General features: G+C 42.5%; 1 protein-coding gene across 5 annotated transcripts in view; it reads left to right on the top strand.

Moving 5' to 3' along the window:
- Positions 1 to 9,761: 9,761 nt before the first annotated feature.
- Positions 9,762 to 17,383, top strand: part of LOC133251546 (hepatitis A virus cellular receptor 1-like) — a 31,828-nt gene continuing 24,206 nt past the window's right edge. For 3 of the 5 annotated variants that reach the window (XM_061424155.1, XM_061424154.1, XM_061424153.1), the window contains exons 1-3: positions 12,925 to 13,286; positions 15,120 to 15,449; positions 16,700 to 16,918. In XM_061424155.1, coding sequence (XP_061280139.1) covers positions 13,184 to 13,286; positions 15,120 to 15,449; positions 16,700 to 16,918 — 652 coding nt within the window. In that variant the 5' untranslated portion in view covers positions 12,925 to 13,183. The other 2 variants (XM_061424158.1, XM_061424157.1) reach the window with 2 other exon arrangements.

Raw genomic sequence — 17,383 nt, 5'->3', positions numbered from 1 at the left:
AAGGCCATGTTGAAAGCAGAGTAGCTGTGCTTGTGTGAATGAAATGCTGGGGAAGCACAGAGCAACCTTATGAAGAGCAGAAGTGGTCCAAAGATGGGAACTTAAGAACTGGATTTGGCAGAGAAAGCCACTCCTTTCCAAGATCAGATGATTGCTTCTTTTGGCCCGTTAGTTCAGTTCAGTTCAGTTCAGTTGCTCAGTCATGTCCGACTCTTTGCGACCCCGTGAATTACAGCACGCCAGGCCTCCCTGTCCCTCACCAACTTCCAGAGTTCACTGAGGCTCACGTCCATCGAGTCACTGATGCCATCCAGCCATCTCATCCTCTGTCGTCCCCTTCTCCTCCTGCCCCCAACCCCTCCCAGCATCAGAGTCTTTCCCAATGAGTCAACTCTTCACATGAGGTGGCCAAAGTACTGGAGTTTCATCTTTAGCATCATTCCTTCCAAAGAAATCCCAGGGCTGATCTCCTTCAGAATGGACTGGTTGGATCACCTTGCAGTCCAAGGGACTCTAAAAGTCTTCTCCAACACCACAGTACTGCCCACCAATTACAAAGTTGTCTCAATATTATAGACACTGGTGTTAAGCTGCTTTGGGGTAGCATGCAGAATCTTAGTTCCCTGACAGGGATTGAATCCATGTCACCTGCAATGGGAGTGCAAGTCTTAATCACTGTACCATCAGGGAATATTCTTGATTTATTTGAATTCAAGTACTCACATGGGTTTTAGAACACTTCCTTTGCACATGTACCCAGAATTTCCCAAACTGTAACATGTGTTTGTATTGAGGGTTAATGGCAAATTTCCACTATGCTCCAAATTTCCCTCTACAATATTCACTAGGGACAAGTGTGGAGACAAGTTTCACTACTGTTGTTCAAACAGACTGAGATGGTTACTAGTAGTCAGAACTGCTCACTTACTACCAGCTTCTGTTAGTGACTACAGAACAATTTTTGCCCTCGTTTTTAAAGCACCATTTCACATGTTCAGAGATGTGGAGTGATTTGCTTAAGATCACACATCAGTGCAGAGAGAGCTGGGACTCACCCACAGGTTTCAGGAATATTATTAAACCGTGTCCATCCTGGGCTTCCCCAGTGGTGTCAGTTCAGTTCAGTCCCTCAGTCATGTCTGACTCTCTGCGACCTCATGAATCGCAGCACACCAGGCCTCCCTGTCCATCACCAACTCCCGGAGTTCACCCAGATTCATGTCCGTTGAGTCAGTGATGCCATCCAGCCATCTCATCCTCTGTCGTCCCCTTCTCCTCCTGCCCCCAACCCCTCCCAGCATCAGAGTCTTTTCCAATGAGTCAACTCTTCGCATGAGGTGGCCAAAGTACTGGAGTTTCAGTTTTAGCATCATTCCTTGCAAAGAAATCCCAGGGCTGATCTCCTTCAGAATGGACTGGTTGGATCTCCTTGCAGTCCAAGGGACTCTCAAGAGTCTTCTCCAACACCACAGTTCAAAAGCATCAATTCTTCAGCCCTCAGCCTTCTTCACAGTCCAACTCTCACATCCATACATGACCACAGGAAAAACCATAGCCTTGACTAGACAGACCTTTGTTGGCAAAGTAATGTCTCTGCTTTTGAATATGCTGTCTAGATTGATCATAACTTTCCTTCCAAGGAGTAAGCATCTTTTAATTTCATGGCTGCAGTCACCATCTGCAGTGATTTGGGAGCCCCCCAAAATAAAGTCTGACACTGTTTCCACTCTTTCCCCATCTATTTCCCATGAAGTGATGGGACCAGATGCCATGATCTTTGTTTTCTGAATGTTGAGCTTTAAGCCAAATTTTTCACTCTCCACTTTCACTTTCATCAAGAGGCTTTTTAGTTCCTGTTCACTTTCTGCCATAAGGGTGGTGTCATCTGCATATCTGAGGTGATTGATATTTCTCCTGGCAATCTTGATTCCAGCTTGTGCTTCTTCCAGCCCAGCGTTTCTCATGATGTACTCTGCATAGAAGTTAAATAAGCAGGGTTACAATATATAGCCTTGACATAGTCCTTTTCCTATTTGGAACCAGTCTGTTGTTCCATGTCCAGTTCTAACTGTTGCTTCCTGACCTGCATACAGATTTCTCAAGAGGGAGGTCAGGTGGTCTGGTATCCCATCTCTTTCAAAATTTTCCACAGTTTATTGTGATCCACACATTCAAAGGCTTTGGTATAGTCAATAAAGCAGAAATAGATGTTTTTCTGGAACTCTCTTGCTTTTTCGATGATCCAGCAGATGTTGGCAATTTGATCTCTGGTTCCTCTGCCTTTTCTAAAACCAGCTTGAACATCAGGAAGTTCATGGTTCACATATTGCTGAAGCCTGGCTTGGAGAATTTTGAGCATTACTTTACTAGCGTGTGAGATGACTGCAATTGTGCTGTAGTTTGAGCATTCTTTGGCATTGCCTTTCTTTGGGATTGGAATGAAAACTGACCTTTTCCAGTCCTGTGGCCACTGCTGAGTTTTCCAAATTTGCTGGCATATTGAGTGCAGCACTTTCACAGCATCATCATTCAGGATTTGAAAGAGCTCAATTGGAATTCCATCACCTCCTCAAGGTTTGTTCGTAGTGATGCTTTCTCAGGCCCACTTGACTTCACATTCCAGGATGTCTGGCTCTAGGTCAGTGATCACACCATCGTGATTATCTGGGTCGTAGCTTTGTTTGTAGTGATGCTTTCTCAGGCCCACTTGACTTCACATTCCAGGATGTCTGGCTCTAGGTCAGTGATCACACCATCGTGATTATCTGGGTCGTGAAGATCTTTTTGTACAGTTCTTCTGTGTATTCTTGCCATCTCTTCTTAATATCTTCTAGTGGTGTAGTAGTAACAAATCAGCCTGTTAATGCCAGAGTCAAAAGACCCTGGGATTCAATTCCCAGGTCAAAAAGATTCACTGGACTAGGCAATGGCAACCCACTATAGTATTCTTGTTTGGAAAATCCCATGGACAGTGAAGCTTGGCTTGCTACTCTTCATGGGGCCAAGATGGAGTTTTCAGTGGATAAACTCAGGGGGGAATGCAAGAACCACCTGAAATTATATATGTGTGTGTATTACACACACACACACACATACACATATATATATGTACACACATACATATACATATACTATATATGTATATAGTGTGTGTGTATCCACACATTTTTCTGTGGAAAAAGTCTAGAACTTCTGTTAGATTCTCTAAGATTTCTGCAAAGCCCCAAATAAGGAACCATAATTCAAACACAAACAACAGGAACAACCACAATTACAATTCTCATAGGTTTCCTACCCCAGGTAAAGGCAGTCTGTTAGGGGAAAACGAACTCTTGTCCCTCTAAGTAGCTGGGAATTCAGATCATTCTGTCGAGCCTGTGGATTAATTTCATTTCTCACTAGGCTACAGGAATGTGTGGAATGGCCCCAAATTGCTCCTTATAGTCCTAGCTTCTCTCTTGGGTCCAGACCCTGAAGATAGCACGAGGAAACCCATCTCACTAAGTCATTTCCTAAATAAAATCCAGTGACATGAGATTAACTCCCTTATGATTATGCCTTATCCTCATTTTTACTGCCTGAATAACATCCCAAATCCTTTTTGTCTAGTCCTTTGCCCTCCCAGTCTTCTGGGTAGCAGTAGGTGGAGGTTAAAAGATCTCAGCTGGCAAGTGTAAGACTCATGGTTATGCACCAGCTCCACCATTGTATGCTTTATTTTTTTTTTTTAAATTTTAGAATCTCAGGTTCTTGTTCTAGCCTTTTCTAAGTCTATTTCCTCAAAATCAACAATGGAGATGACAGTACATGTCTCACAGGGCTGTGACTTAGGAAATGCATGAGGACAGTGCCTGGTCTGTACTTCCTGGTGGTGAATCAGAGCCCTCAGGCGGGACTCCCATCCCCTCTCCTCACTGCATCTCTGTTGATCTTCCTACTCACATACCTTAATTCTCAGGCCATGCTGGCTGGGGAGCAAGAGGCCACATCTACCAGCTCCCAGCTGAGTTGGTTCCTTCCAGGTTCAGTTCAGCCGCTCAGTCGTGTCCGACTCTTTGCAACCCCATGGACTGCAGCACACCAGGCCTACCCCCTGGGAGCTTACTCAAACTCATGCCCATTGAGTTGGTGATGCCATCCAACCATCTCATCCTCTGTCATTCCCTTCTCCTCCCGCTTTCAATCTTTCCCAGCATCAGGGTCTTTTCCAATGAGTCAGCTCTTCACATCATGTACCAAACTATTGGAGTTTCAGCTTCAGCCTCAGTCCTTCCAATGAATATTCAGCACTGATTTCCTTTAGGATGGACTTGTTGGATCTCCTTGATGTTCAAGGGACTCTCAAGAGTGTCTTCCAACACCATAGTTCAAAAGCATCAATTCTTCGGTGCTCAGCTTTCTTTATAGTCCAACTCTCATATCCATACATGACTACTGGAAAAACCACAGCTTTGACTAGAGCTTCCTTCCAAGTACAGAGACATTTTTTTGGTTTTATGGCTTTTTGTTTGTTTGTTTGTTTGTTTTTACTGCTGATCACATCAGGGGGAAAATCAGTGATGAGTGGCAAACTTACTTTCACTTAGGGAAGTGAAAAAACCTTTTTAAAAAACATCATGTTAGTCATTCTTGACTCACTATTAGAATAAACTTGAGGTTCTGAAAGGTTTTAACTGACTCCTTTTTGCATGGCTCTACAGAACTCTCAGTTACAGGTTTTGTTTCTCTGAGCGGACATCTTTAATCCTCTGATAGCCCTCAGATTTTTTTGTAATATTCACATCACTCAATGTAGAGGGCCTATACTCTATAATTTGGGCTTCCCAGGTAGTTCTAGTGGTAAGAACCTGCCTGCAGGAGACATTAAGAGACGCGGGTTCAATCCCTGGGTCAGGAATATCCCCTGGAGTAGGAAATGCCAACCCCACTCCAGTATTCTTGCATGGAGAATCCCATGGACAGAGAAGTCCATAGGGTCTCAGATTTGGACAGGACCGAAGCAAGTTAGCACACAGGCAGATACCATTCTATAATTTAGGCTCAGAAATCAAGTTTTGCTTGAAAAAGAGCTGTGGTCAAATGTGTCATGCAAGGGCTTCCTGATGTGTATTATTTATTTTATAAGATATCTCCAAGTATAGATCTCCTGCTCCAGTGTCTTCCTCTGCTTTGAAGGTGTTTGGTCTGCAGACATCATCTGAAGAAACCCTACCTAGGCTGGCAAATCCTCACCTCCACTCTGTGGCTGCCTAAATGGAGCTCAGAGATGTGGAGTGACTTTCCCAAGATCACACAGCAAAGCAGAGGGAGAGCTGAGACTCATACTCATGTTTCAGAGGCTTTAAATTTGAGTCTATGGACTCCTGGGAGTGGTGTTGTCAGTGGGAAACTGATGCTAAATTGAGGCTCAGAAAAGGCCACTGAGTTCAGAGAGGGCTTACAGTTGGGGAGATTGCTGATCAGAGGCCAGTTCTCTTATTCCACATAGTTAACCTTTGTCCCAGGACTAGCAGCCTCTCTCTCTCAATAGAGCTCCCTGAGGGCAGATTTTCCTATTTGCTCCTCAAATATCAGCCTTCAGTTTTTCTCAGACCCAAGTTGGCTTATTATGCTCACCAACAGCAAGAAGTCCAGGCGGTAAATCATTTCAAATCCCACACATTCAAATACGCGTGAGGACTTGGCTGTCCACCGAGGAAAACTGGAAAAAAGTGAAACCTGCTCTGGTAATCATCAAATTTTCCTTTCTTGGTGATTGTTACAGTAGTTTTTTCTTGGTCCCAGGGTTGGATGGTGGGGGAGTGGAAATGGGGGACTTTTAGGAGCATTTGTTCTCTTACTATGTCTCTCTGTTTTATAAAACCAGCCCAAGCTTCACGGTCCAGAGCAAGCTGGTTTTTCCAGCAAATTGAAGGATTCTCAGAGGGAAAAGTGGTTGGAGATGAGATTTTTATATCTTTATCTTGGCATTTCATTTGGATACATAGAAATAGGTTGCATGATACTTGGTAAAGGCCTTTCAAATCTATGATTCATTAAACATGGCTTAACTGGTTGCTTCTCTGTGCAGGGCCCAGACACACCAAAATGAGGAAGTCTTGACATCTCTCCTTAAAGGGGTTGAAGAGACAGGCTTGTCTACAGCAAACAACCATCCTGTGGGATTTACTTTGGGGTAGAGTTATGAAAAAGTGCCCTGGGGACCCAAAAAAGGGAGAGAAGGATTCTAAGTGGGAAAGGAGGGCCAGGATGTTTCTCTCAGAGATCCTTGAACTGATTTTTCATGGATGAGAACATTTCATTGAGCAGAGAGAACAAATAGGGAGAACAGCCTGAACAGAAATAAAGGGACGGATAAGAGTGTAAAATCTTTGGTGATTGATTAAGAGCCTGGTTTAATCTAAGGGTGACTGGGGAGCTAGGAGTGGCCTCGGTTCTTAAAGGACTTCATTGATAGGCAGAAGAATTTAGATTTCATTCCAGGGTCTTAAGGAACCATTCATGTGTGTGGATTAGGAAATGGTATTTTCAGCTCTGTTTTAGGAAAAATTGCTCCTGTAAAGTCTATGGAAGGTATGTTGGAGGGGAGAGGATGGTAAACAATCTGCCTGCAATGCGGAAGACCCGGGTTGGAACCCTGGGTCGGGAAGATCTCCTGGAGAAGGGAATGGCTACCCACTCCAGTATTCTTGCTGGCAGAATTCTATGGACAGAGGAGCCTGCTGGGCTTCAGCCCATGGAGTCCCAAGGAGTTGGATAAGACTAAGTGACTAACACTTTCACTTTCCACAAGCCTCTATGCAGAGAGGCTCCCCAGGAGGTTCCTGCTATAATTCAGACAGGAGAGGAGTGTCTCGGCTAGAGTGACAGCAGTGGTAACAGCAGAGAAGGGACAGAGTCAGAGCCATTTAGGACTTAGAATTGTGAGGGCCTGGTGGCTGGAGTAAGAAGGAAGAATGACTGAGTCTCTGTACTTGGGAGATTAGCTGATGTGATGGGTTCACTGGTAAAAGAACCCTGGGAGATGAAGTGAAAATCATTTGGATGATCTTGAGTTTGAAGTGCTCCTGGATGATGTTTAGCAGGCAGTTGGAAATGTGGGGCTGAGTGGACTTTTGGATGCCTAAGTGGGGATTAGTGTCTGATGATTGGTACTTCCCTCTGATCAAATAATCATTACTATGATGATACAGTGTAAGTGTTGAATAGGGACTTGCCACTATACCAAAGCTTTCATAGTTATTACCTCATAGGGGAGAGTTCTGGGCTATCTATGTAATTGTGGGAGTCACTGATAATAAAAAACAATCACCGAGTGCTTTTTATAGGAAAGGCCTGGGCTTGATGCTTTTGAGGGCATTATCTTGTTGTGAGGCCTCATCCAAATGTTTGAGGAAGATTCTATTATTACATTCATAATAAAGGAGAAGAAACTGAGGTTTGCAGAAATTAAGACATTTGCCAGAATTAGAAAGGTGGCATTTCAAAGTGAACTCTCTTGATTGTACTGAGACCTGAAATAAGTTTTCCATACTGCCATGCCGGTCCTGGACGCACCATATAGGGTAAAAACTCTCTCTCTTTCACGTAGGAGGAGTTTGTGATGGAAGACTCAAAGAATAAAGAAGGTGGTCTTCTTCCCTCCTTTGATTATAAAAATGTCACCCATTAAGTACTTGGTGCAGCACAACACTCATCTGTCAGCTTATGAGTCTCACAAGCGTCCTATTCTTATAAATCACTTCTGATTTATCCCTTTTCCGCCTTTGGCTGAATTCTTTCTGTGCTATTTAGGGAACTGGAGCTCCTCAGAGTTCCCAGATCGCCACCTAGTGGTTTCAACTGGCAACCACATCTGACAGTAGATAAGGAGGTCGATGATGGGTCCTAGTAGGGCCAAGGGACTGCTGCTGCTGCTAAGTCACGTCAGTCGTATCCAACTCTGTGTGACCCCATAGACGGCAGCCCACCAGGCTCCCATCCCTGGGATTCTCCAAGCAAGAACACTGGAGTGGGTTGCCATTTCCTTCTCCGATGCATGAAAGTGAAAAGTGAAAGGGAAGTCGCTCAGTCGTGTCTGACTCTTCGCGACCCCATGGACTGTAGCCTACCAGGCTCCTCCGTCCATGGGATTTTCCAGGCAAGAATACTGGAGTGGGGTGCCATTCCGGAGTCCAAAAGTTCTGGGAAGGACACTCTACCCTTGCTGCCAGTATTAAGCAGGCCGATCATCCCTGAATGATTTGGGACTCTGGGTACCTAAGTACAGACCATAGAAATGATTACTGGATGTGTAAAGACAGGGAACCAGGGGAACGGTGGCAATCAACGTGGGTTTCCACAGAAAGGTAGTATGGATATTTGGAGATGTAAAAGGGATCTTATGGTTGGCACATGTGACAAGGAGTGTGATATGTAAAGAGGAAGAAATTTTACCTTTTGGGCTGCTTCTGACAGGATTTGGCAGTCTATACTCATCTTCCTAATTCTGAGAGTTTTCTTCTACATTTTGTGTGTATCCCTGTTAAAACTCAAGTCTGTAAACTTACATTTTTTAATTAATGCAGACATATTTTTAGCATCATCAACCTTAAGCATAATACTTTATCGTACCTGGGTTTTCTAAAAGTTAGTAAGTTAACTTTATATTTGTTGTAAAATTTGTCAGCAAGAAAATTAACCCCTTATTGTCAGACTTTTGCCAGTCTGATGTCCTTGAAGCATGACTATTGTCTGCTCCTAAATGGGAAAAACTAAGATAGATTTTTAAAAAGCTGTAAATTAAACAGTCAGGAATATGGGAAATCCAAGATGACCACTTGGCTTTTCCTGGCTCCCTGGCAAACCCCATTCTTCATTTAATGGGTTAAAGCCTTTTTTGGCTACAAGACTGGTATCCTCACAGTGAAAAGAGAATGATTAAAAATGTGTTTTTCACTTGAGGTATACTTTTGTATTTTTAGTAACCAAGGTACCTACCTTATTGGAAAAATTATACAGGCCTATGTGATCGATCTGGCAGTCTTATTTTGTAAACAGATTAATCTTAATTTGGCTATATTTGATAAAAATGAGAGTAATTTTAGAGAAAAAGATTGTTTTAATAGGTATAAAATTTTAGTTTTGCTACTTGAGGTATGTATCTACTGTCTAAAACTTACTTTTCAAATAGTTCTTTGTTACTATGTTATATTATTATAAAGCTTAAATGAGTTACTAAGAAGGTACTCTAAGCTTGTTTCTGAAGCTGGTCACTGATTCTAAGCTTGTTTCTGAAGCTGGTCTTTGGATTGTGACTAGATGCCCATAATCTATTCCCGGGGGATTATACATACTATCATTTAGAGGACTATGGCCAACCTAGATGAAAGGCCTCTTATCAGTTTTCTTAAGTATATGATATACAAGGAAACTGATGGGAATCATCTTCCAAGACTTACGGTCCTGCCTGCCTGCTAAGTTGCTTCAGTCGTGTCCAAATCTGTGCGATCGTGGGGACCATAGCCCAACAGGCTCCTCTGTCCATGGGGATTCTCCAGGCAAGAATACTGGTGTGGGTTGCCATGCCTTCCAGAGGATCTTCCCAACCCAGGGATCGAAACCAGGTCTCCCACATTGCAGGCAGATGCTTTACCAGCTGACCCACCAGGGAAGCTCAAGACTTAAGGTACTTCCTCCTAAGTACTTGAAGTGCCCAGCAGAGGATTTCCCAGTCTTCCCCTCCCTCCAACCCTTATAATTGCTGATCCTTTATTTTCAATTTTCAGCAAGACCAGTGTCTACTCACTGTCAACACCACTGGAACACCTTCTCTACTATTCCTTTGCAGCAATTTCTCAGGCAGTAACACCTGCTTGGGAGACCACTTTGGAAGGAACAACATCTAAAGTTGTAAGTACAAATCTTGATTAAATTACACAGGGGATTTTGACATGGGAAGGAAACTTGGATAGCTAACTACTGCTCGAGTGCACCCCACTGCTGCAACAGGAGCTATCTTACAGGGGGAGCCCTTGCTCTAGCAGAGGCTATTATCCCAGGGGAAAACACACCCAAGGCTGAGGAACAACCTCCACTATCAGGAGCTCCTAGGTACCCCAAGTTACCCAAGGGACCCAATCCCAGCCTAGCTGGCTGACAGCATACCAGAGTATGTTACCAACCAACTGCTCCTATGGTTCTTCCTCTGAGAGGACTTTCTCATAAAAATCAAGAAACAAATGTGTTTTCTTTGATGTCTGATCTAAGTCTGGCAGAGGTTAAATTGAGAGGTTTTTCTGAGGACTCTGAAATTTTCACAAAGAAGCTTACCTGGGGGGAATCTCACCTGGGGGTATTTACAGATTTTATCCCACCGCTACCCTCCTAAGAAAGAACAGCACTCAGTACTGGCAGCCAGAGCCCATGCTGACCGAGTAGCAGCCCAAGCCCAAGAAGGCCATGCAGTGCATCAGGTGGAAAACAATGCTTTCCCTGAGGCAGATCCGCATTGGAGTCTCCAGATGAATTGTAATGATAGAAATAAGTAGGACCATAGGAGTAATTATTTATTAGTGGGTATGAAAAAGCTTATAGTGAAACCCATCAATTATGAAAAAAGTGAAAGAAGTCCAACAGGAACCAGAGGGAAATCCTGCAGTCTTTCAAGAGAGATTAGTGGAAGCTTTTAAATAGCACCCAAATGTGGATCCCTCCTCTCCTGAGGGACAGATCCTTTTGGCTATACATTTCATAACCCAGTCTGCCCCAGACTTCAGACGCAAAATTCAAAAAGCAACTGCTGGAAGGAGGAGGTCCTCAGACCTTTTGAGTGATTTGCTCCAGTTCTTATTTGGTTTTCAATAATAGGGATATGGCTGAAAAGGCTGAATGCATCCAGAGAAATACACAAAAGGCCCAAATGATGGCGGTGGTCCTGTCCACTCATGGACCATGAAAGGGAGGCCAGACTTCCTGGGTCATTTGACTGTGCAAGACCCATGGGTATCCAAAATCAGTGTGCCAGGTGTGAACAGAAGGGACACTCGAAGGAAGATTGTGATCAATGAGCTTTTAGAAAACATCCAGGACATTGAAAGAGGGAATGCCCCAGATGCCAGTGAGTGACAGGGGGCCCTTGGCTATTGACAGTTTCATAATCAGAAGACTGAGGTGGCCTGAAGCCAAAGGTGACTTTGCCTAGAGAGGCCATCTACATAACCAATGCCAAACTTCAGGTGGTCATTGATGCGGAAGGCCACTTAGTAGAATTTCTTAGAGATATTGGTGCCAACCTCCTTCTTAACCCAGAAGGTTAGAAATCTTAACAAACATAAGAAATATGTAATGGAAGTTTTCCTGAAACCCCTTTTGTACAACATCAATGGCCAGTTGTTTTTATATTCCTTTCTGTTTGCGCCTGATTGTCCTCTCTTTAATGGAAGGTGGTATGCTGGTTTAATTGCTAAGTTGTGTTTTACTCTTGCAACCCCATGACCCTTGCCGGATTCCTCTGTCCATGGGGTTTCCCAGGCAAGAATACTGGAGTGGGATGCCATTTCCTTCTCCAGGGGATCTTTCCAACCCAGGGATCAAACTCAGGTCTGCATTACAGGCGGATTCCTTAATGTCTGAGCCACCAGGCAAGTCCTATCTCTGTAGTGGAAGGGACTTAACTAAATTAGGGGCCACTCTGTTTCCTGAGGGACAAGGAAGCAACTCTATCACCAATTGATATTCATAGAAAATAAAGAACAGATTAACAGAGATAGAAGACTTAATAAACCCTGAAGTATAAAATATTAAGATAATGGGCCTAATCAAAAACAAACAGATTAAGGACTTAAATGACCCTTTTCCAGATTTAGAAATTTTTTTGGAAAAATGTTTTGGATCGCCAAATCATGGTTATAATCTCTTTTAATGCTAATTTCTTTTCATTTTTGTCTTTTGTAAATCCATCCTCCAAAGCTTAACGTCTAAGAGAGCTAAAAGGATGATACTAATTGGTTTATAATTCTTACCGCAGAAAAGAGACAGCCAGCCAGACATTTCACTCCTTCCTCAGGCAGGCCTACATCCCATCTCAGACAGAAGCAGTTAAAGACTCACTGTTACTTCTTACCCACTTTTAAGCATAAAATGGTAAACACTTGGAGTAGGAAATTATAGGGACAAAGTAAAGGGACATGATAGTGATTTAATAGTTAATCCCATGAGGTAATTATATGTAAAGAAAAAAGTAAGAGAGATCCCTGTAAGTTGATGATCATCCAAGAACAAAATGGAAAAATCCTGAAACAATGCGGGCTTGCTTGTCTCATAAAGCAGAGCAAGTCACTTAGCATCAAAGCCAGATCTTCTTGCCAAACAACAAATCCAAGCTAACTTGCTTAGCCATAAAACCATTTAACAGAAGCATGAGACATGCCCTCAAACTGTAAAACAATAGTGGAAAATAGGGTCTAAAACCTGCCCAGTGACATGAACAAGGTAATGACCCCTAGGACATGCTCTCTGCACACACACACACACACACAAATAATTTATGGAAGGGTACATTTCAAAGTGAATGACCCTCACTGTTCTGAGACCTGAAATAATTTCTCCATAGTTCCATGACAGTCCCAGATGCACCATATAGGGCCAAAAACTCCCCTACCCAACTTGTAGGAGGAGTTAGTGATGGAAGACTCAAAGAAAGACAAAGAAGGTGGTTTTCTCCCCTCCTCTATCCTCCTTTGATGATAAAAATGTAACTCACTGAGTACTTGGGGTAGCACAACACTCACCTGCTGGATCTGATGTCTCACAAGCATTCTATTCTAATAAATCTCTTCTTTATCACTTTGCCTCTGGCTAATCCTTTCTTGGCAGAGAAGGCAATGGCACCCCACGCCAGTACTCCTGCCTGGAAGATCCCATGGACCGAGGATCGTGGTAGGCTGCAGTCCATGGGGTTGCTGAGGGTCGGACACGACTGAGCGACTTCACTTTCAATTTTCACTTTCATGCATTGGAGAAGGAAATGGCAACCCACTCCAGTGTTCTTGCCTGGAGAATCCCAGGGATGGGGGAGCCTGGTGGGCTGCCGTCTATGTGGTCACACAGAGTCGGACACAGCTGAAGTGACTTAGCAGCAGCAGCAGCAATCCTTTCTTGGAGCCCTCAAAACATCACCTAACTGTTTTGATTCTGATACGATATGGTTGGAAGACACACTAACCACTTTGCTTTCTCTTTCCTTCAGGACAACAGCGCCATGCATCCTTGGGTAGCCATCCTGGGCTTCCTACTCCTTCTGGCAGGTAAGTAAACAGGTGGGCTGTGCTTTGGAAGCCTGAGGATGGGGAGTGTAGGGGCTGTGTGAGTGATGAGGCAGAGTAGGTGTGCTAGGGCTTTGTCAGAAGGTAATGGGGTCAACAAATGAGCAAAGAACCAGGCTGAAGGCTAAAGCCAAAGAAAGTGCTTAAATGCTAAGAATTACAAAATCTGTGAGTGGGTTACAAGGCATGATGCTGTACAGTGTGGTTTATGCATTGCTTGTATTTAAACAACAACAACAAAATAAATGGAGGGGTGGGTAGGTAGATGGTTGTATATGCATGAACTGCTCATGTGTAGGTAGGAAACAGTAACAGCTGTTATCAGCGTGTAGAAGGGGATGAGAAGAAGAAATGGGGGTGAGTGGGGAAGGAAAGAGTCCTTTACTGTACCATTCTGTGCTTTTTGATTCCTTCAACTGTGGGCAACTATTTCTGTTAAAAAGAAAATATTTTAATTTCCCTGCTTTTCCAGTTGTTAAGACTTTGTGTTTCCAATTCAGGGTTCCATCCCTGAATGGGTAACTAAGGTCCCACAGACCATGTCGTGTGGCCAAAATTTTTTTTTAATAAATAAAATATTTTAATTAAAAATATTCTATGAGACAGGGGGAAATTTAGGAATACACATATCCTAAATTTTAAAACAATCTCTAGAATTGGGAATCTGAAGAAAGTATGTTTTAAAATTATACTTCTAGAACAAATTTTTATAGTGATACTGTATTACCTTTGTAATCCAAAAATGATACTAAGCAAAACTAAATATTACCAGAATTCCAATGAAAAAACTAGACTCTTATTTTATGTATCAATGAGTGTTTTATTCCCAGAGCATTTCCCAGACTTACAGCCCAGCCCCATGATTAGTCACTGAGTCTCAGATTCTTTTACAGACCACTCAGACTGCATTTGACAATGTAGGGATTTTTAAGTCGCTGACTCAGGAGAGAGGTGTTTTTGTTTGTTTGTTTTTTAAGAGGCAACATTTAGTATTTGACTGAATATTCTCCAATTTTTTGGTTTCACCTAGGTAAGTGAACTGTGCTCCATTGTACATTGCTCAAGAAGGGATCCTAGCTTGAATTTATCTGGTTGATCCTTAAGCCCATGATAAAGCCTCAGTTTCTCCTGAATGTATTATAAACTCATTTTCCTAAGAACTGATTTCTAAACAGCTTACAAGGCTTTGGCCTTCTAACCAATGATGCTTTAAGTAAAACTTTAACTCTGCTTCTTTTTTTTAATTTAATTAAGAGCAGGGTTATGAGGTGATTTAATTTGAAAGAGCTATTTAAAAACTTGAAGTAAAGACTTAAAATCAAAACTAAAAATGCAAAAGAGTTTTTAAAAGAGATTTCAACTGAAACAGTGACAATCAGGGGAGAAGAAAAGCTACATGTATGTATTACCTATTTAATAAGCAGATACATGTCAAAAATAGAAAGAAATACACACATATTCATGTATTACTGTAATACCATTTATTTCAAACCTTTTGGTGAGAAATTTGGTCTTATTACCAAGAGATTTAACATATTTCTGCCCTTTATAATGAAACTTTCTCTCAGAAATCTATCCTATTAGGAAGTAATTCTGAATACAGGAAAACATTTATATGATGTTTCATCTAGAAATATATCTAGTAAATGATAATGCTGCTAAAGAATATGTGAATGTAAAAAAATGCTCATACTAAGTTTTAAAAACTCAAGATGTTAGTCAGATGATTTCAAACCAAATAAGCTATATAAAGAAAAAAATGAAAGTAAAGTTAAAATATTGAGACCTCATGCTTTGGTTTCTCTTTATTTACAGATGGTGTAACATCTTACCGAGAAGTGATTGGAGTGGTAGGCCAGTCAGTCACGCTACCCTGCTTCTATGAAGGAAAAGTCACATCCATGTGCTGGGGCCAAGGGAAATGTTCTTGGATAGACTGCAGAAATACCATTATCAGTACTGATGGATACAAAATCACTAAACAGAAGAATGAACGTTATAAGCTCAAGGGAGATATTGGTAAAAGGGATGTTTCTTTGACCATAGAGAATGCAGTCCCTTCTGACAGTGGCTTGTATTGTTGCCGTATTCAGAAATGGCTTTTCAATGATAAACAAAGCATCATAAAGTTGACTATAAAGCCAGGTGAGCTTGTCTTCCTACTTACTTTGATCACTTGCTGTGAGTTTCCCTAGATAAAGAGGTTTCTATTTGATATTAACCTCTTTTTCCTTGATTAGGGAAAGAAGAGGCTCCTATAATCTTGTTTTCTAATAACTCTTCATAGGATAACTTGTATTTGTGTAGAATGAAGTGTTAACATTAACCTTGATTTAAGACCATAGGCTAGAGGAACTTCCCAGTCAGCAAAATATGACTTCTAAGGCATGCTTTAGGAGTGCTAATTGATTAATGAAAAAGCATTCACTGTTCCACACTGAGATATAGTGAACATTTTTATGGAGCTGAATTTATTCCAATTAAAAAACTTCCCTTTCCTCTGAGATTATTTCTTAGAAGATTTTTTAAATGTCCTTTCCTAACATTTTAGGAGTTATTGAGAATTTCACACGTATAAAATAGGTAATATAACGTCTGGTCAAGTATTTGTATGATTTGGCTTTCAGTTCAGTTCAGTTCAGTCACTCAGTCGTGTCCGACTCTTTGCGACTCCATGAATCGCAGCACGCCAGGCCTCCCTGTCCATCACCAACTCCAGGAGTTCACTCAGACTCATGTCCATCGAGTTGGTGATGCCATCCAGCCATCTCATCCTCTGTCGTCCCCTTTCCCTCCTGCCTCCAATCCCTTCCAGCATCAGAGTCTTTTCCAATGAGTCAGCTCTTCACATGAGGTGGCCAAAGTACTGGACTTTCAGTGTTAGCATCATTCCTTCCAAAGAACACCCAGGATTGATCTCCTTCAGAATGGACTGGTTGGATATCCTTGCAGTCCAAGGGATTCTCAAGAGTCTTCTCCAGCACCACAGTTCAAAAGCATCAATTCTTCAGCGCTCAGTCTGTTTCTTAGCAGCTACTATCTAGGTCCTAGTCATACACCACTGAAAAGACAAATGCAGCTTCAGGATCTAGACACCTTCCCCTTACTCACAGATGTTTATTTAGATACATAAGCATAATATACATGACTAGTTTTTATAAATTGTATGTCCATACCTCCCCAAATTTTGTCCTTTAAATGCAGCTGTTTTCTTGTTGTGACCATGTCTTCACTCACTCCTCAGTCAGAGATTCTAGTTGACCAATGATGTGAAGTCCGGGTTCATGGGAGATAAGTGTTCATTTCTGCCTGAGGACAGTTTCCTTGGTTGTATTGATTCACAGGCTCTTCTTTCCTGCAGTATGATGAACCCTTGCTTTCATGTTGATTTCTAGCTCCACCTATGACAACAGTGAGCCCCTATATCACTTCTGAAAGCACAAGCACCAGTACTACCAATATTCCAAGGACAACCTACACCACTCCTCCAACAATGAACACCACCATTCCAGAAGGGAACAGCACTACCACAGTAGTCATGGATACTCATATGACAACGGGGGCCTCTACCTCTGCTCTTCCAAAGCCAACACCCACAGACGACGTCAAGCCAGGTAAACAGTTGTGCTTCTGAGCCCAGAAGCCCTTAAAGGATTGGATATAGACCATCGTGGGCACAGTGTTTAGGCTGAGGTATAGTATAGAGTAAGGATTCTTAACAGGCTTCCATATCTGACTTTAGAGTTTGTGAACTCCTATCCCTGATAGCTCAGTTGGTAAAGAATCTGCCTGCAATGCAGGAGACCCTGGTTCGATTCCTTGGTTGGGAAGATCTGATGGAGAAGGGCTAGGCTTGCCACTCCAGTTTTCTTGGGCTTCCCTTATGGGTCAGCTGTGAAGAATCCGCCTGCATTGCAGGAGACCTGGGTTCGATCTCTGGCTTGGGAAGATGCCCTGGAGAAGGGAAAGGCTACCCACCCCAGTATTCCGGCCTGGAGAATTCCATGAACTGTATAGTCCATAGGGTCACTAAGAGTCAGACACGACTCAGCAACTCTCACTTTCACTATACGTTGTTA

This window comes from Bos javanicus, chromosome 7 (genome assembly GCF_032452875.1).
Source record: "Bos javanicus breed banteng chromosome 7, ARS-OSU_banteng_1.0, whole genome shotgun sequence".
NCBI classification, from domain to species: domain Eukaryota; kingdom Metazoa; phylum Chordata; class Mammalia; order Artiodactyla; family Bovidae; genus Bos; species Bos javanicus.
The sequence above is the reverse complement of the archived record's forward strand: the minus strand, read 5'-3'. Positions and strand labels throughout refer to the sequence as shown.